Source organism: Plecotus auritus (genome assembly GCF_963455305.1).
Source record: "Plecotus auritus genome assembly, chromosome: 2".
In the NCBI taxonomy this organism is placed as follows: Eukaryota; Metazoa; Chordata; class Mammalia; order Chiroptera; family Vespertilionidae; genus Plecotus; species Plecotus auritus.
Window position 1 is genome coordinate 197,598,950 of NC_137771.1, and position 20,287 is coordinate 197,619,236.

At 46.2% G+C, this 20,287-nt stretch overlaps 1 protein-coding gene across 1 annotated transcript; it reads left to right on the forward strand.

Moving 5' to 3' along the window:
- The first annotated feature begins 2,202 nt into the window (after positions 1-2,202).
- Positions 2,203-5,117, forward strand: ACTRT3 (actin related protein T3). Its single transcript, XM_080655629.1, has 2 exons — positions 2,203-2,679; positions 3,250-5,117. The coding sequence occupies exons 1-2, from the start codon at positions 2,261-2,263 to the stop codon at positions 4,166-4,168; spliced, it is 1,338 nt and encodes a 445-aa protein (XP_080511755.1). The 5' UTR covers positions 2,203-2,260; the 3' UTR covers positions 4,169-5,117.
- Positions 5,118-20,287: the final 15,170 nt, after the last annotated feature.

Below are 20,287 nucleotides of genomic sequence, written 5' to 3' on the forward strand. Positions count from 1 at the left end.
TTTATCTACTCTACTTCCTGTCGAGCTCATCCTGTTTACAGTTGGTATGTAAAATACTGTGCTACATTTTAACATTTAGCAAGAATAACATCTAGTAAGAATAACCCAGACCTTGAGACCCTTGTCCTAACAATTTTATCTTTCTGAGTATACTTTTTCTTATTTCACTTTTTTGTCGGAACACTTTTTGATGATTTATTAATTCAGAAATATTTATGAGTCTCTCCTAGGTGCCAAGCATGACACTAGTAAAAAGAATAAGAATAAAGCATGGTCTCTGGGGAAAATTAATGGAAAACCTAATGACATAATACTAAGTAGAGTGTTCAGAAGACCACAGGGCTAAGAGTTTTCACACTGATCTTCCCTGCTAGGCTGTACATTACATTATTTCCCAGTATCAGGTTGTGTGTTGAAGTAAAACAAACAAACAACAAAAAAACCCTTAATCAATAAAGAAAAAAATAAAATTAAGTCTGGAGCCCTTCTTGCACATGGCACGCCATGAATAAAAACATTTGGTAAACAAATGAAATAATACCCAAACCGAAAGTTGAATCTCCTAAGGGTGTACAAGTTACTGTCTTTAAAAAAAAAAAAAAAAAAAAAAAAAAAGTTAATTTTAGGAAAAGGTTGTTTCCGCCCGGTTTCGAACCGGGGACCTTTCGCGTGTTAGGCGAACGTGATAACCACTACACTACGGAAACCTGGGTGTTGATGGGGCCTCAGAAAGTCCTAGATATAGATATTGTAATTTGCTGTTCACTTACTCTTAAAGTTAGCTAAGATTAATGTAACTTTTAACTGAAAGAAGAAAATAAAACCAGAAAGAGGAAAATAACTATGTTGAACAATACTATTAGTTAAAAAAATTGGAATTTGGTGCACTTTTTTTTTTAAAGCTCCCTCCCCCGCGGTACCCGCTAGTTGCCCTTCTTTTGGGTACACTTTCTTCTATGAGAAAGAAGTGTTTACTATGCATCTTTTCCCAGAGTGGCGTTGCTGAGAGTGCCAGGCGAGTTTTTGGGCTTCGCTGGCCTGGAAGTGCGCGTCCTCGCGGATCCCAGAGTCCCTGATCCCGAAGCGGCGCGCCTCACCAACCCCAACGCAGGGATTTAGCCAGTGAGAAAGCAACTCTTCCAAGCCCCTTGTGGAAGGACGTGTAATAGCGTTTGAATTTCCTCCCTTGCTTTTGTACACCAGAGCTTCTAAATTGCGTACTTACAGGTGTGCAAAATTGGGGGTGGGACTCAGATACCAAGATGCACTTTTTTGGCACGCAAGGTACTTAAATGCTTCTAAGCCTGAGTGAGCTTCATCTGACTGAAGGAATATCACTTTTCCTGCAAAGAGACAGGCACACCCTTAGGCCTAAAAATCCAGACTTTTTCAGAATAAGAATTAGCTTCCATATTACCCGGGGAGATAACCTGATGATATTGCATTAATTAATTAATTAATGTGAGATTCTACCATTTTGGTTTTGAGTGCATTATGCTTACAAACCACACAAAAGAAACACAACCATTGCCCAGTATATAGAAACAGTAATAAAAGTTTAAAAAAACCACTTCGTTTTTATTCCTTTTCTTTTTTGCTCAATTCCTCCACCCCTTCCCCAGCTCCCTCCTGACAGCTATCAGACTGCTCCTCTATGAATGAGTCTGTCTCTATTTTGCTTGTTAGTTCTTTCTGTTCATTAGATTCCACATGTGAGTGAAATTATATGTTAAAACCCACTTTAAATTTTTATTGACTTGAGAGAGGGCGAGGGGACATAGATTTATTGTTCCATTTACTTATGTATTCGTTGGTTGATTTTTGTACTAGTATGTGTCCGGACCTGGAATCGAACCCGCTACCTTGGAGTATCTAACCAACGGAGAGCTACCCAGCCAGGGCTTGCTAAAACCCACTTTAAATCCTAGCATTTTTCCTCCTCTTTTCAGAAGCTGATTTGGTTTCAAAAGTAGGGACCCTGCCTCCCCTGCTGGACAACTTTCCCGTCTAATCTCTCCACCTTTTCCCATAGCTTTCCCCAAGGCCCTGGACGGACATTTATTAACTAGAATTCAATGGTTTGGAGGAAATAAAACGTTTTCTAGCTATTCGAGGTATTAGATAAAACCAAGGGTTAGATTGTATTTTCGGGGAGGAAAATTGGATTTTCCTGATAATGGTGTTCCGGGATTCCAGGAGTTAGGGAGAGAAGCCGCGGTGACAGCGGTAATTTGGAGCTCTCTGTGCGTCCGGAGAGTCTATGGGTCCGGGGATGTCCCTGCTCGGACGCTGCGGGACCTTGCGGGCCTCAGGCTCTGCGGGACCTTGCGGGGGCTTTTGTGACGCGGCGTTCCAGGCCTTCCGCTCGCACGCATCACTGGAAGCTGGTAAGGAGGGCAGGGGCTGCGCCCCGCACCTTCGGTCCTCCTGGCTGCGAGGGACCGGCCAGGAGACCCGAGGCGGTGGCGGCGTCGGCAGCATGAGCAACTACCAGCTACCGGTGGTGATCGACAACGGCTCGGGAGTGATCAAGGCGGGCCTGGCTGGGTCCCGGGAGCCCCAGTTCATGTACCCGAACATTATCGGCCGTGTCAAAGGCCAGAGCTGGGCGGCCCAGGGCGTGCAGGAGCTGTGCGTGGGTGACCAAGCGCAGAACCAGAGAAGCTCGCTGTCCATCAGGTACCGCCTTCTCCTGGCGGGCAGGACCCGCGGGGTGGGGGAGGAGGGAGAGCCCAGATGAGGTGCGCGAGGGTGAGAGAAAAGGTGAGGAAGCCAGGAGAGCCTCAGCTAGCCGGCGTTATTGGAAATGCATGGGCCACAGCCCTCCGAGGATGCCAAGCATCTAATGAGTGAATATTACTTGCTCTCTGTACAAATGTACTCAAACATATAAATGTATCACTCATAAAATGCAAGTTCATGTAAGAATGTTACTTAATTCATGGTACCTTGGTCGTTTGGGTTGCTGTCTCAAATTAATAGGTAGTAAAATTGTACTGTTATGTGAACATCCCCCTCGCCCAATTTTTTTTTTTTTTTTAACTCACAAAGGGTTTTCCAAAGTGGATGTGGGGAATGGAAAGCAACAGAAATTGCAGAGGAAAGTAGCTGTTCTACTTTTGCTGGTAGTTACCTTCTCTGAGAAACTCTGGCAGTCACTGCCCATACAGGGACACTAGTGATAAATATGGGAATTAACCCAGGTTTGAAGGGTAGAAACTGCCATTGATGCTATTGTTCTTTTTACAGCTACCCAGTGGAGCGTGGTCTCATTACTTCCTGGGGGGACATGGAGGTCATGTGGAAGCATGTCTATGACCATAACCTGAAGCTGAAGTCCTTTGATCGCCCGGTTTTGATTACTGAGCCAGCACTGAACCCACTAGCCAACCGACAACAGATCACTGAAATATTTTTTGAGCATTTGGGGGTTCCTGCCTTCTATATGTCCATCCAGGGGGTGCTGGCTCTCTTTGCTGCTGGCTTCACCACTGGCTTTGTGATGAATTCAGGGGCTGGGGTTACTCAGTGTGTGCCCATTTTTGAAGGTTACTGTTTGCCTCATGGTGTCCAGCAGCTACATCTGGCTGGCTTTGACCTCACCAACTACCTCATGAGTCTGTTGAAGGACCATGGCATCATACTGCTTAGTGCTACAGACAGAAGGATTGTCACAGAAATTAAGGAAACCTCTTGTTATGTGGCAATGAACTATGAAGAGGAAATGGCCAAGAAATGTAGTAGTATGGAGAAAGTTTACCAACTACCTGACGGGAAGGTGATCAAGCTCTACGACCAGCTCTTTAAATGTCCAGAGGTCCTTTTTTGCCCATCTCTCATGAACCTGGAGACTATGGGCATTGATAAGATGTGCTTCAGCAGCATAATGAAATGCGATAAAGATGTGAGGAATTCCCTTTTCTCCAATATTATCCTTGCTGGGGGATCAACCTTGTTCCCTGATTTAGACAAGCGGCTAGTTAAAGATATAGCAAATGTGGCCCCTCCCAACACCCCTGTGCAGGTTAGAGCTCCCCCAGAAAGGAAAATATCGGTGTGGATGGGAGGCTCTATTCTTGCGTCCCTGTCTGCCTTCCAGGATGTGTGGATCACTGCTGCAGAATTTAAAGAAGTAGGTCCCAACATAGTACACCAAAGATGCTTCTGAATCTAGATAAAATGCTTACAAGAAAATGTTTCAAGTGTGTGGGACAGAAAACTTTGGATATTATGTTTCTGGGAGAACAGAAAATATTTCAATTATAGGACTGTCCATGTCTCTGTTGCATTTCTATAATGGGGGAAAATAATGGTGAAGCAGTAAAACAACCTGTTTATTGAGTAAGACGAAATTAAATGCTACAGGAAACATTATTTTTGACTTTGGAGATCTTACATTTCCCTTGGAGAAAGAACAACTTGTGGTGCAACATGTTATGTGCCAAATGAGTGATATAGATTTAAGTTCGATGAAGTTTAAGGAACAAAAGGTTGCTATGAGGAAAGATTTCATAGCAAAAGTATGCCATCATAGATGGAATGGCATTAGGATGGATAGGGGGAAAGGGACAGAGGGCAGATATTCAGAAAAGCATAAAGGAAATGAACAAGGGGTTAGAGATGAAAATAAACTAAGCATATTCAAGGCATGTTCAGTGAATGGTTTTGTTAAAATGAAGAAAAAACTCATATGGAGCAGACTAAGAGCAACACTAGGAAGGTAAATTAAGGCCAGAGGCTGGAAGGCTTTGTGTTAAATGCCATATAAGCAAAGGGGAACAATTGAAGATTCAAAAGCAGAAGACATAAGGGAATTGAGATGAATGTGGCAATAATTTGGAGGATAAATTGGGGAGGCTCTGGAGATTTGATGTTCAGTTAAAAACTAGACATAATATAGTTGAGTCTTGGTCCAGCCGATGTGGCTCATTGGTTTAGTGTTAACCTATGAACCAGGAGGTCACAGTTTGATTCCTGGTCAGGGCACATGCCCGGGTTGCAGGCTGTATCATTGGTAGGGGGCATAGCCGATCAATGATTCTCTCTCATCATTGATGTTTCTATCTCTCCCTCTCCCTCTCCCTCTCCCTTCCTCTCTGAAATAAATAAAAATACTTTAAAAAATAGTTAAAGTCTTGTATTCAAGATCATAGGCAATAGGACTTAAAAACAGATTATGAAAAACAGACAAGTCTTGGTGCCTAATTAGATAGATGTGAAGGGGGAAAAAAAGGTACAAAATGACCTGGGTATCAGAAAGAATGATGGCAGTATTGACATAACTCAAAGTATTTACAGTATCCACTCTATGCTAGTGGTCAGCAAACTGCGGCTCGCGAGCCACGGCTTGCCGCTCTGTTGACTAATGAGTTTGCCAACCACTGGACTAGACTAAATGTTACCGTGTAGTTGGAAGCTGTGAGGATTAGGCAATTGTGGCATATTGTGTGCAAAGAGGTAAAGGGTAGTATATGACAGTGGTCGGCAAACTCATTAGTCAACAGAGCGGCAAACCACGGCTCGCGAGCCGCATGTGGCTCGCGAGCCGCGGTTTGCCGACTACTGCTCTATGCAAATCACTACACTAAATCAGAAGTCAGATCCAAGGAAGCCAGCAGTCTAGTACCGTGGTCGGCAAACTGCAGCTCACGAGCCACAGGTGGCTCTTTGGCCCCTTGAGTGTGGCTCTTCCACAAAATACCACGGCCTGGGCGAGTCTATTTGGAAGAAGTGGCGTTAGAAGAAGTTTAAGTTTAAAAAATTTGGCTCTCAAAAGAAATGTCCATCGTTGTCCTGTTGATATTTGGCTCTGTGGACTAATGAGTTTGCCGACCACTGGTCTGGTATAAGGAGAATCCATACCTTAATTATCATAATACAAGGTAGAAGGTGATTTGGTATCCTAAGTGACGTATAAAATGCTCTGGGGTTTAAAAGGAGGGAAAATACCTTAAGGATTCAAGGAAGACTTTCTGGTAGATTTAGCTCTGGGACTGGGCTGGAGGGACTGCTAGAATTTACTTCCCTTTGAATTCAGGGGCAGCATATGTGGGTTGGGGCTTAAGCCCTGCCACCTTCCAGCTGTCTGTTTAAGCAAATTGCTTAAACACCTTGAAGATCGAGTTCCTCATCCATAAGGTGGGGTTGCTAATCCCAATCTGTCTCACAGGGTCATTGTGAGGTTCAAATGAGATAATGTCCCCAAAGGAACTTTTGCTCATAGAATTAGAAAATGTATAGGTCTAGTTCAGATGCTACTTCCTCCATGGAGTCTAAATTGACTATGTCCTCCAGCACATCATATCACACACACATCTATTGACCATTTTATTTATACACTAGAGGCCCCTCAGCCTGGCCTGCGGGGATCAGGCTGCAACTGGCTCTCCAACATCCCTGAGGGGTCCCGGATTGTGAGAGGAAGCAGGCCAGGCTGGGGAAATCCCACTAGTGCACGATCGGGGCCGGGGAGGGACTGCAGGAGGGCTCCAGGGCATGTCTGGCCCATCTCGCCCAGTCACGATTAGCTGGACCCCAGCAGCAAGCTAACCTACTGGCCGGAGCGTCTCCCCCCTGGTGGTCAGTGCGCATCATAGCAACTGGTCAAACGGTCGAACGAACAGACACTTAGCATATTAGGCTTTTATTCTATAGGATTCTTATCCTTTGGTTTACTTGTCTTCCTCACTTTATAATTCTTAAAGTGCTTTTTTTTCCTAAAGAAAATAGGGCTAATTATACATTTACCTAATTTAAACATCAACATCCCGGAGAGAAAACGACTATTCCCATTTTACAAATTAAGAAATTGAGATTTAAACACGTTAAGAGATTTAAGTTTAAAGTGATCCTGAAATAACTCTCCAGGTTAGGTGGGCACACAGTCCTTATCCTGGTGTTAATGTAAAAACATTCAAACCTATAAAGAATTTTTGTGAGTTTATTTGAGCCAAGCTGTTGACAATTGCTGGGAAGCAGAACCTCAACATTGACATAATGCTCCGAAGAATGGCGGGTTTTCCTCTATTTTTATACACTGCAATCAAAGGAGGGACATAGGTGGGTTATATGAAATCCATTGGTGATAGACTAGAGAGGCAGGAGAAAGCAAACGAGGCAGGGGAACCTCTGGGATTGGATAAAAAGTAAAATGATAGACACATACTTAGGTGGGTGCAGGAACAACCTATATATATAAAAGGCTAATATGCTAAGTGTCCCTCTGACCATCTGACCAGTTGCTATGATGCACACTGACCACCAGGGGACAGACACTCAACGAAGGAGCTGCTGTGACACGCACTGGCCATTTACAAAGAAATGGCACTTCAGACCTGGTGCCGACAAAGCAACACCCGGCTTCCCCCAAGTGGGACGCAGGCCCCGCCACCACCCCAGAGCAACACCCCACCAAATCACAGCCAATGCTGCCAAGACCCCATGGCACAAAATGTGGCCCACAGCGCAGCCCAGACAGGAAATGGTGGCTATGGGCCCTGGGTAATGACATCACATAGCAATGGCTGGCTTCCTCCCCCTAGCAACGACTAGCCTTCTTGCAGTTTCTTCAGCCCAGGAACAGGACTTGCTTTATAGCTAGGTGGAAACATTTACACTTTAACCAAATGTCTATGAAGCGTTTTACCATGCCTCATCTCATTTGATCCTCACAGAAGTACTGGAGTAGGTAGATAGGAGACTCAGTAGAATCCTATTTTCTTTTCATTAGCTGGAAAACGGAGACTTATGGTAGAAAGTTTAGAAACTTGACCCGACTGAAAAGAAGTAAGAAATGGTGGACCTTGAAAATGACTTCAGGTTTTCTCACTGCGCAGAATATAGTCAAACACTGCTGCAGTTAAATATTTTACCCTTTGTTCTCCCTGTATGATCTACAATAATAATCTGCTTCATGTTGATATTTACTGCTGTGTTGCTGACAATTACCTGAAAGAGAAGTTGGGGTGCTTCACTGGACTGGAAAAAGTTTTGCTACATCAGAAAGCAGGTCTAACTAAGCAAGTTTATTCTATATCTATAAAAGGCTAAGTTGACTGGCACATGCGCGATACATATAAAGCTCTTGCTGGCATCAATCGCATGTGCACTGGACCCCTAGTTAACATGGTAACAATGAAGGAATTTGTTGTATCTGTCCTAGAGCCCAGGCACATTAGCCCAAGGGGTCCGGAAAAAGGGAAGTTACAAGTTACACAGACATTATTATAGATGCAAAAAGACAGAGAGGCTCAGTTAAGGTAAAGGTTGACCTTGTCAGTGAAGATACTGGCCTAGGACGTAACTACTCACCATAACTGCTTTTAGTTAAAGTTTAATTTTAGACCATCCTTTGTTGTTACTGTAGGTCTCTGAGTTTGCAAGTCCACCATGAAGGCCTTCCCTGAGCTTGTCAGGTTAGCATGTGGCCCCTTTCATCCACACTGGTCTCCTAGGTAGTTAACCCAATAGCCTGCTTGGAATATTCTGTAGAATATTCAGCCTCTAACATGAGGTCATAAATGATCCTTATCAGGTAATCTAGGAATAGGGAATAAAATGTGAAAACTCCATTTATATTTTTCCTGCCCTTACAATCATTTGGAACCGACACACCTAACATTTTACCTTTTTCTCAGATTGAGGCACTGGTAGCAACTCCATGGAATTCACCCAGTGAACACGAGTTCAATTAAGATAAACTAGTTACAATAAAATAAAATAAAATAAAATAAAATAAAATAAAATAAAATAAAATAAAATAAAATAAAATAAAATAAATAAATAAATGTATTTTAAGAAGTCAGACAGTTACATGTAAAACATTATTATATTAGCTATTATAAAACCCTTGCTGCTATCTATGGTGGATTGTTCCTTTTCAACCTAATCACGACACATTAAAAAGAGCTTCCGCCTGTGGACTGAAGGGTCTCAGGTTCCATTCCAGTAAAGGGCACTTGCCCTGGGTTGCAGGCTTGATCCCCAGTGGGGGGCAAGCGGGGGAGGGGGGCAGCGGATCAGTGGTTCTCTCTCATCGTTGATGTTTCTATCTCTCCCTCCCTCACCGAAATCAATAAAAATATGTATTAAAAAAAAAACAAAACCAATGCTTGAAAGCCCTTCCTAACAAATGGTAGATTCAGTAAGAATCACTGTTCTTGTGTCTCCTGCCTTCAACTTTTTCTGTGAGTTGTGATTTTTTTTTTTTTAATCCTCACAAGAACTTATTTTTTTCCATCTGTTTTCAGAGTGGAAAAGGAGGAGGGCGGGGAGAAAGAAAGGGGGTGCAAGAGACTGAAAGACACCACGTTGGTTGCCTCCCCAACCCGCCCGGAAAGCGGGGGGGGAGTGAGGGGACAGGGATCCAACCTGTAACCCAGGTAATACGGAATCGAACTCATGACCCTTCAGTACTCTAATCTCTGAGCAATGCTCTGAATTTTATTTTTTTTTTAAGCTAAGTTAATGCACTGAATTTTAGGTCAGCTCTGAATTTTATTTTATTTTTTCAGCTAAGTTAATGCACTGCGCCTGGTCCGCAGCGGACTGAAAACGGCACTCTGATGAACAACTTAATTCTCACTTTTAAAGCAAATCTTCACCGAAAGGGGCGTGGGGGAAGGACGGAGATTGACCTCATGGCCGGAAATACAACTTCAGGGAGGAAAAAGTTTTGCGAGGCCGGATCTCGCGACAGCTGCGGCGGCGGCCTCGGCCAATCGGCGCGGGCGTAGGCCGCTCCTTTATAAGGAGGTGCGGCCCGCCGCGCGGCGGGTTGCGGAGGGTGGCCCGGGCCGGGTGATGGCCGCATTTTATCTAACCCTATTTGGGTTGGGCGTAGGCGCGGCGCTTTTGTTCCCCGCGCGCTGTTTTTCTCGCTGGCTTTCAGCGGGCGGAAAAGCCTCGGCCTACTGCCGTCCACCATCCAGTTTAGAGAAAAAAAAAAAAGGCCAGCGGCTGGTTATCACCCCTCCCGGGAGCCTGCGCTGCTCGCCCGCTTCGCCCCCGCGCCCCGCCTGGAGGCCGCGGTCGGCCTGGGGCTTCTCCGGAGGTGCCCATTGCCGCCGCGAAGAGTTGGGCTCTGTCAGCCGCGGGTGTCCCGGGGGCCAAGGGCTAGGCTCTTCACGCAGGGAGAGTAACGGAGCGGGTCCCCGCGCGCGGTGCACCTCCCTGAGCTGTGGGACTTGCATCCGGGACTGGGCTCCGACACGTGCACCCTGCTGTGGGGTAGTGGCGCGGTCTGCCCTCCCACTGCAAGGGAGGCTTTGATTGTGCGCGTCCGTCTCCCTCAGTCGTGCATGGCGGGCCTGGGACCTCCAGACCTGCTGATTGGGCCTGGATGGTGGGTAAAGGACACGGGGAGGCACCTCCAAAAGTGGCCCAAATGAATGGGCAGTGAGCTGAGTAGCCAGCCAGCCTGCGTGGGGCGTTTTTCCCCCTAACCCTCTTCCTGGTTTTGTTGCTCTTGATCATTGTAGCACAAGGCAGTTCCTGCTTGAGGATTTTGTTGAGGTTTTTGCTGCCCCCAAAGTAGGTCTTGGCCAGTCCCCTCAATTGGTTGTGGAAGAGCAGTGATTTTGTGTGCGTGTGTGTGAAATTATTAAGGTTTTCGTAAATATTTGTTAACTAGGAGAGCTAGTTATGGTCATTCTCAAAACAATGAAAACTGTGTTCCTAATGGTTGTTGCTTTTCATCTTTGCTTCTGCCTTTGGATGCAAAATATTAAGTGGTGTCAGAAAATCAAGTTTACAAGGAAATAAATAGCCCCATTCCCCAAAGAATTGGGTTTGGTTTCCTTTCAAAAAATAAGATAAGCTGATGGCCCTCTGGGTTTAAATGAAACAACCCGCAGGCCATTCTGCTCATTCATCCCCCAAACCTCACTCTAGGCTTATGTGGGCATTCATTCCAAGTCCCCGGCTTCACGTCCTTAAAGGCAGCTATTCCGGAGGCAGTTGCTGAGGGATAGTAGCCAGTGGCCTGTATTAGAAAGGCAAATAACCCAGCCTGAATCCTGAGCTGATGGTCCAAAGGCTAGTCAGGAGTGCCATGTCAGTAAATTTATCAAATAGATCCCTAAGTGTTGTCTAATACAGTTATACGGTTAAGAAATGGGAGAAAACTGGAATGCACTGTTGCTGGTAATGTTCTCTTAAGTAAGGAGGGGAAAGAATTTTCCTCAAGGTTTTGTGGAAATAACTCAGGATAAGTAACTAAATCAAGCTCTAGTTTTGATGTTCTAGATTTTAAAAATATTTTTATTGATTTCAGAGAGGAAGGGAGAGGAAGAGAGAGAGAAACATCAATGATGAGAGTGAATCATTGATCAGCTGCCTCCTGCACACCCCTTACTGGAGATTGAACCCACAACCTGGGCTTGTGCCCTTGATCAGAATCAAACCCGGGACCCTTCAGTCTACAGGCTGACGCTCTATCCACTGAGCCAAACCAGCTAGGGCTGATTATCTATCAGGCGTCCTCAAACTACGGCCCACGGGCCACATGCGGCCCGCTGAGGACATTTATCCAGCCCGCCCGGTGCCGCTGCCTGTCCTGCTTAGCAGCCGACTCGTCCGGGGCCCGCAGTGCGCATAGGAATTTGTTCATAGTTTGTTTTTTTTAAACTATAGTCCGGCCCTCCAACCGTCTGAGGGACAGTGAACTGGCCCCCTGTTTAAAAAGTTTGAGGACCCCTGAGATTCTTGAAAGTAACTCAGTTAGCTTCACTAAGCTTTCTCTTCTCAGAGGATGATCTTTTAAGATCTCTTCAAGACTGCCAGGGTTCCCTGAACTACACGTAAATAGATGTCTTTTGTTCCTGCTCCATCTAGTGGTACTTGCGCTTCTTCACATTTACAAAGTTGGTGGTGATGTTGGGCCTGAGGCAAAGGACAGCCATCTACTGGGAATGCATTTTTCTTTATCATTTAAGAAAGGAAAACACTGATTTAAAAAAATACAGTTCAAAAATGAGTCCACAGCTGTTTCTGGTTCTTATATTTGAAACCCACCCTCTGTCTTGAATACATTACAAGGGAAAATTTTTAGTGTTAGACACGAGCAGAGCAAGGACGATGGGCCAGACACAAGGTCACCAGGGTGGAAAGCCCCAGGCGCCCAGCAAAGGACAATTGCAGGGTGGACCTCACCCTGAGAGGAACTTTTCCTCCCCTAGCATATTGCCGGTCATGAGGTTTGGACCCCCTGACCTGTCCTTCCTAGAGATAACATCTATGCCTCAGTTGTATTTCAGCTCCAGGTTCAGGTAAACAACAAAACTAGTGGCAGCTGATGACTGACGTCAGGACCAGCTGCATTGAATAATGATCCCCTGTCCTGGCGCCGACCAACTGAGCAGGGAGAACACAACCCTGAGAGGACACACTTGGAAAACTGCTAAACATCCTACTGAGAGATTTCCCTGGGACCTCCCCTAAAATCTCTAACCTTAAAACCCTTAGGACAGAGGAGCCTGTGTGCTCCCCTCCCGGAGCACTCTGCCATCTTTCCCTTTCCCCTCCCTGCCCCAGGCACTTTCCCATTTGCTTTCTCACTCCCAAGCTCCAAGGGCCCTTTCTTTATCTCCTAAGCCCATTTCTTCTAGGAGTTACTTCTTCTACCTCTGTGATTTATCAAATACACATGTTCTCTTACAATTTGGGTCTTGGCTCTGAATTGTTTCTTAGCCAGAACCCAAGGGCTGAGGTTGCTGAACCCAGGTTTGGTCTGACCGCACCGGTCAGACACCTGGTGCCGTTCCTGCCACCTGCAACAATATTATAAACATTTAATATATTTTTTTCTGTTCTGGCAAAACGATTCTCTTATGTTACATACTCTGGAATGAGAAAGGGCCATCAAGGTCACCTAATGGGATAATTTACATGACAACCTTTTGCAGATAAACATGGCAATGTGACTTCTTTAAAAAATTTTATTAGGAAGGGAGAAGGAGAGAGAGATAGAAACATCAATGATGAGAGAAAAATCATCAATCAGCTGCCTCCTGCACGCCCCCTACTGGGGATCGAGCCCACAATCCGGATATGTGCCCTGGACTGGAATCAAACCTGGGACCCTTCAGTCCATAGGCCGATGCTCTATCCACTGAGCCAAACCAACTAGGGCTAAATGTGACTTCTTATTGCTGCAAGATTTAAATCCTAGCAGATGAAGATATTGCTGCATAGAGGGTTTAAATTACTTACCCAAGTTAATTATTTGCAGAAATGGGACCAGCAGTAAGGCCTTCCAACTTTAAGTCCAGTGTTTATTATGTGGCACCTTAAGGCTGCTTTGGTTTGCCTGGGGTAGATAACATTAACTCCACCATCACTTTCTGGTTTAAAATAACATCCTTAATGGTTTCTTGCCTATAGCCTAGTTTCAATCTTCCACACCTCCCTCTTACCTCCACACCCTTCTTTGGTGTGATTTTGTGCTGGAAAGTCCAACGTATGTTTCATTGTTTTACAAGGACAGTTGATCTTTGTTATTTTGTTGTAGTTATGTATATTAATAAAAGGGTAATATGCTAATTAGACCGGGTCGACTGGACATCTTCCTGTCGTCCTGCCTTCATTCCGGACAAAGCCACAGGCAGAGGCAGTTAGGGGTGATCAGGCTGGCATGGGAGGGCAGTTAGGGGCAATCAGGCCAGCAGGGGAGTGCAGTTACAAGTGATCAGGCTGGCAGGGGAGGGCAGTTAGGGGCGATCAGGCAGGCAGGCAAAGGGGTTAGGGATGATCAGACAGGCAGGCAGGTGAGCAGTTAGGAGCCAGCAGTCCCAGATTGCAAGAGGGATGTCCTAAACTGGCAGTCAGACATCACCCAAGGGGTCCTGGATTGGAGAGGGTACAGGCCGGGCTGAGATACCACCCCCCCAACCTGTGCACAAATTTTGTGCACTGGGCCTCTAGTGTTTTATAAAGTCACCACACTGAATTAGTGAATACCAAACAATTTCTCCTAGGGCAGTGGTCGGCAAACTGCGGTTTGCCGCTCTGTTGACGAATGAGTTTGCCGACCACTGTCCTAGGGGAAATATAGAAGGAGGTTCCTGTGAGCCTCTGGTCACAACATTTTCATTAACTGATCGATTCATAATCTTGTATTATTTGTGTTTCTGTTTAAAGACACTTTATTTAATATATATATTTTACTAGTGACCCGGTGCATGAAATTCATGCACATTAAAAGGGAATTAGAGGAAATATTTTAATACTGCTATTTGCCCTTTCTCTATAATAGAAGTGTCAGAGATGAAAGAAAATTAGTAAAGTGTATATGAAAATCTTCCTCCTATCAGAGTCTGGGGTGCGCCATAGGAACCAGAGTCAAGTCCTCGCCCACCCACATGTGCCTCAGAATCGTGTGAGACCCAGACCCGGTTGGCCCCACCCCCATCACACCCTGCTGGGTGGGGGGGCAAGGCCTCAGGTCACCTGGCCCGGGCCAGTGGGCACAGCCTGAGGTCCCCCGTCAAGCTCAACCAGGCAGGGGGTGCAGCCTCAGGTCCCCCAGCCTGGTGCCGGGGCGGGGTGCGTGGCTTGAGATCCCCTGCCCCATCCCAGTGCCACACAGCCTCAGGTCCCTGCTGATTGCTCGTTTAGGCTCGTTACGGGAACTCGGCCTCCACTGTGGGTGCAGCCATCTTATGTTATGGAATCCCTGCCTCCGCTGTGGGTGCAGCCATTTTGTTACGGTGTGATGGTCAATTTGCATATTCCTTCTTAGTAGATAGGATTGATTCATTAACAATGAACTGATCTCCCAAAACACTAACCCATGCCTGTACAAAGCTTATCTAACACAAGTATTTTCTCTGAAGATGTATCAGCCTTCAACACTATGGGGGCCATTTTAAACAGCAAAATCACCAACAAAAAGCACACACAAAGTGTCACTAAATACACTGAAAAAAGGGCACTTGTTTACAGTGTTGTTTTTGGAACAAGAGGGTAGAATGTCACCTTGTTTGACCTTACTAGTAGCTGGGAACCTTTGTATTAGGTGACTCAAATTTTTCACTGCTCTGCGCACACAAAAAAGAATGGTTGGAAACATTGCAGATACTGATTTTGGGGTTACAAATAAGTTTTAGTGAGTAGATGAATTCACAAATATGGAATCCATGAATAATAAGGATCTACTGTACTTCAAGGTCTATGCGACACCTGTGCCTGAAAGTGTCTATTAGTGTCCACATTGTCCCTGAAGTACTTGGGCTTCATTCATGCAAAAAGATGCAATCAAAATATCTTATACTAGAGGCCCGATGCACAAAATTCATGCAAGAGTAGGCCTTCCCCCAGCTGCCGACCCCCACTTCCCTCTGGCACCCAGGACCCGGGCTTCCCTCGCAGGCCCGGCTTTGTGTGGAAGGTCGTCCAGAGAAGCATGTCCAGTCTCAGCATATTACACTTTTATTATTATAGATAATAAAAGCCTAATATGTAAATTGTCCCCTCGACCAGGAGTTTGGCCACTCGCTATGATGTGCACTGACCACCAGGGGGCGGTGCAGAACATGGAGGGCGTCGGCACGCTGGCAGTGGGCGGCAGTGGGTGGCAGTGGAGGCACTGCCGGCCCCGATGGGCCCGATGAGAGGGGGACCATGGCGGGATAGTGGAGCAGGTGAGCAGGAGGTGCTGCCTGGCTCCCAGGTGTTGAGGGTGCTGGGTGGGGGGCCTGGCCCCAACTGATTGCCCTACAGATGATGGCCCCACAGACGGCGACCAGCGGCCTGCATGCCCTGATTGCTGGATCAGAGCTGGGCCCCGGGCTGGGATGGGGAACTGGGGGTGGGTGATGGCAACCAATCTCCCATGGCGCCTGGGCGGGGGGCGGGGGGGGCTGTGACCTCTCACCAGGTACCTAGGGGTGGAGGTGACAGGGACGATGGTACAGTGAGAATGTGGGGTGTCTGCTGAGCTTGCTCTCACTACCTCTGCTACCCTCTCCCTGGACACCAGGGCTCATGTGACGGGGAAGCCCTCGCGCTCAGGTGCCCGGTGCCTGCGAGGCCTCTTGGCCTCTTCCCGGTGAGCCTGGCCACAGCTGCTGGGATCGCAGGAGCCGGTCTGCGAGGCCGGCCAGGAGAGAGCGTGCTGCCCGCCCGGCTTCTGTGCAGTGCTGCTGGGTGGCCCAGAGGCCCACACTGCACCCCGGCCCGCGGTGTCAGGCCATGCTCACCGCATCTCTGAGTGGGGACTCGGGCGCTGTGACTCGGGGAGGAGGGCGTGCGGGGTCCCCGGGGGCCCAGGTGCTGCCCAGGGCCCAGAGGTCAGCTGGGACCTGCCCTTCCACACCATACATTTGCGCTTCAGTTGCCAGCCAGGCCTAGGGACTGCACCCATGCGTGAATTTCATGCACTGGGCCTCTAGTATTAAAAATAAAAAATAAAGTGCTGTTGTCTGTACTTCCTGACTCTGAATATGACATGAGCTTTTTAATTCCGCTTGTCCTGCTTCTGCAGTCAAAAATTCCAGATTAGTCTGGCTCTAGACTTCAGAGACAAATACATGGCACAAGCATACCTATATGCCCACATGCACCCCCCACTCACATAGAGTAGAGGAAGAGGGGTTTTAAGCTAAAATGAGATCGAGATGATCAAAGGTAATTGTCACTCTTTCCCCATTTATTCTTTTAAGGCAATAATGTGTGATGAAAGTAAAAGCAGCAAAATTATCCAAGATTTGGGCCAGAATTTGTAAATTTAAAGGTCTGCAATAGACATGAAGGAAACAAAGGAGTGAATCATTCCAAGAATACGGAAATAGAGACTATGGAGATGGTGGGAGAATGAGGGAAACAGCCTTGTGGGAATGGAGACCCCAAATTGCCAATACTTCAGTGGAGGACAAAAAAAATTTAGATTTTTATGTAAACACTGATTTTCTAAAGTTTATTTTCTTTAAAAAATTTTTTAAAATATATTTTTTTATTGATTTCAGAGAGGAAGGGAGAGAGAGATGGAAACATCAATGAGAGAGAATCATTGATCAATTGCCTCCTGCACGCCCCCTACTGGGGATTGAGCCCGCAACCTGGGCATGTGCCCTTGACTGGGCCGATGCTCTATCCACTGAGCAAAACCAGCTAGAACTAAAATTCATTTTCAATTAGCAATAATCACTCCTTGGAGAAACCTCATTGGCTACAATACTGCCACTGGGAAAAGTTAAACACTGATTTAAAAAAATATATTGATTTCAGAGAGGAAGGAAGAGAGAGAGAAAGAAACATCAATGATGAGAGAGAATTATTGATTGGCTGCATCCTGCACACCCCACACTGGGGATCGAGCCCACAATCCAGGCATGTGCTCTGATTGGGAATCAAACCATGACCTCCTGGTTCATAGTTGACAGTCAACCACTGAGCCATGCTGGCCAGGCACACTGATTTTTAAAATGTTAGTAGTTTGTATAATAAAGAATTTGGCTGGCCTTTGTTCCTGAGTCCTGGGAAGTAGTCCCTAGTCTACTCCCTTGGGATTTCCCAAGTGGTAGGTGTTCCTTTCATGTTCATGGTGAACCCCTTGGACTATACCTAATAGTTTATGAGACCACTCAATGGGGCTGGTCATGCCAGAAAGACCAAACATGGAAGTATCAGTCTGACCTTCTGGAGGGGAAGGGGCCTAAGACTGAGTGAATGATTCAACCAATCATGCCAGTGTAATGAAGCCCTAATAAAAATTCTAGACACAGTGACACTTGGATGAGCTTCCCTGGCTGGCAATATTCTGTACTGTCACATAGCAATTCATTGGGAGGATAATGTGTCCCTGAGGACGCAAGAGAGAACAATGAAAGCTTCACATTTGAGACCTTCCCAGAGCTCACCCTATGCATCTCATTCTGGCTGGTTCTGATATCAATCCTTTTTCTATAATAAAACTGTAATCCTCAATATTACACTTTCCCGAGTTATTTGAGTAATTCTAGCAAATTATCAAACCTGAGAGGGTCTTGGCCAAGTAGCTCAGTTGGTTAGAGCATCAACCAGATATGCCAAGGTAGCAGGTTCGATTCCTGGTCAGAGCACATACAAAAATCAACAATTGGCCCTGGCTGGTATGGCTCAGTGGCTGAGCATCGACCTATGAACCAGGAGGTCATGGTTTGATACCTGGTCTGGGCACAAACCTGGGTTGCGGGCTTGATCCCTAGTGTGGGGCATGCAAGAGGCAGCTGATCAATGATTCTTTCTCATCATTGATGTTACTATCTCTCCCTTTCCCTTCCTCTCTGAAATTAAAAAAAATAAGATTTTTTAAAAAAGAATCAACCAATGAATGCATAAATAAGTGGAACAACAAATCAATGTTTCTCCCTTTCTCCCTTCCTATCTCTCTCTAAAAAATCAATCTATATATATATAAAAGCCTAAGCGAGCATCGTGACCGAACAGATGAATGAACAGGCTGCATGGGGTGACTAGACTGGCAGGAGGGTCAGTGAGGGGTGACCAAACGACCGAGCAGCAGGCTGCGTGGGGCAACCAGGCTGGCGGGGGGGGGCAGTAAGGGGCGACCAGGCCGGCAGGGAGGGCAGTAAGGGGCGACCAGGCTGGTGGGAGGGGCAGTTGGGGGTGATTAGGCCAGCAAGGGGGGGTGCAGTTAGGGGTATCAGGCAGGCAGGTGAGCAGATAGGAGACAGTGGTCCTGGATTGTGAGAGGGATGTCCAATTGCTGGTTTAGGCCCGATTCTGACTGCCGGTTTAGGCCTGATCCCCAGGATCGGGCCTAAACCGGCAATCGGACATCCCCCAAGGGGTCCCGGATTGGAGAGGGTGCAGACTGGGCTGAGGGGACTCCTCCCCGTGCACAAATTTTGTGCACTGGGCCTCTAGTCAATAATAATAATAATAATAAAACACCTGAGGGGATAGTGGAAACCTCTGAATTTGTATCCAGCTAGTCAGAAGCAAAGGTGGCCTGCGGGCCCCTGAACTTGTAACTGAACTTGTCTGAAGTAAGGGCAGTCTTGTGAAGGATTGTGCTCCTAACCTGTGAAATTTGGCCTACCTGGGTTTGTTGGTGTCACAGTCAAAAACCTTTTGAGATAAAATCTGGCCAATTATAGGCTGCTAATTTATGACTTATGGCCCAGGCAAATTCAATGATATCAGAAGTCAGGAACGCCTTCCCAGAAGTTTGGGAAGTTTGGGCCATTCCACCAGTTCAAGATAATTGTACTTGAGAAGGGGCTATGCTGTTGGAATCTTTTCTAGGCCCGTGGGAGTATCACTAAAGACACACATTTCAAAATTAAACTTTAGTAATATTCTGAAGTAGTAGTGCTACTCCTTCCCCACACATAGGACCTAGGAAATTTGTCCCAGTGGTTCTGCCTGAGGGATAAGCCTGTCCTTCAGTGTCCATTCTATCAGATCCTAGTGGGCCTGTAAGGAGGCTCCTACCATCACTTAGTGGAACTGAGACCAGGACCCCACTGGCCTTCCTCTATCCTGGTTTAGTCTTCCCTCCTAGAAAATCATCAGAGTGTGCGGTGTTTTCATTTGTGTTGCCTCCATTTTCATTTCTTCCTTGAGAGAAAAAGGGAAACGGGAAGAAATGGGAATGAGAGTATCCCTGCGGGCAGACCCTTTTAGCCTATGTTCTGACCTAGCGGGGATCAAGTGTAAGCCACCCAACTTCAAATTCCACATCTGTCAATGGATATCCTAAGACTTACCTGGAAGGGTGTTATTAGAGAGAAGAGAGGTAGGTCTTATTCTCTTACTTTGCAAGGAAGGCTTTTACAGCACTCTGATGGGAGTATTGTGGCTGCTCCAGAGTTTTAACGTGTGTGTGGTCTACTGTATAGATAAGGGATGTGTGGATGAGGATGGAAGTGCTAAAGGTTTGTGAGTTTTTTATATAACACTAATTATGAACTTGATTCATATCTGCAATAAGAAATGTTCTAGATGATGTTGGCTACTTTGTATTTTGTCTTGAGAGTTGTCGATGTTTACTTTAGTGATATTTATTTATTTATTTATTTATCCTCACCCAAGGATATGCTTATTGATTTTAGAGAAAGGGGAAGGGGAAGGGGGAGAGCAAGCATGAGAGGGAGAGAGAGAGAGGAAGGGAGAGAGGGAGAGAGGGAGAGAGAGGAACATTGATGTTAAAAAGAACATCGATTGGTTGCCTTCTGTTCATGTCCCAACTTGGTGTCGAACCTGCAACCTAGGTATGTGTCCTGACTGGGAATTGAACTTGAAACCTTTAGGTATATGGGACAATGCTCCAATCAACTGAGCCACG

Excerpts from the sequence above, each read along its gene's own strand:
- ACTRT3 (XM_080655629.1), top strand. The coding sequence starts at position 2,261 with ATGGGTCCGGGGATGTCCCTGCTCGGACGCTGCGGGACCTTGCGGGCC. Across the intron at positions 2,680-3,249 it reads AGAAGCTCGCTGTCCATCAG|CTACCCAGTGGAGCGTGGTC; the intron begins GTACCGCCTTCT and ends TTCTTTTTACAG.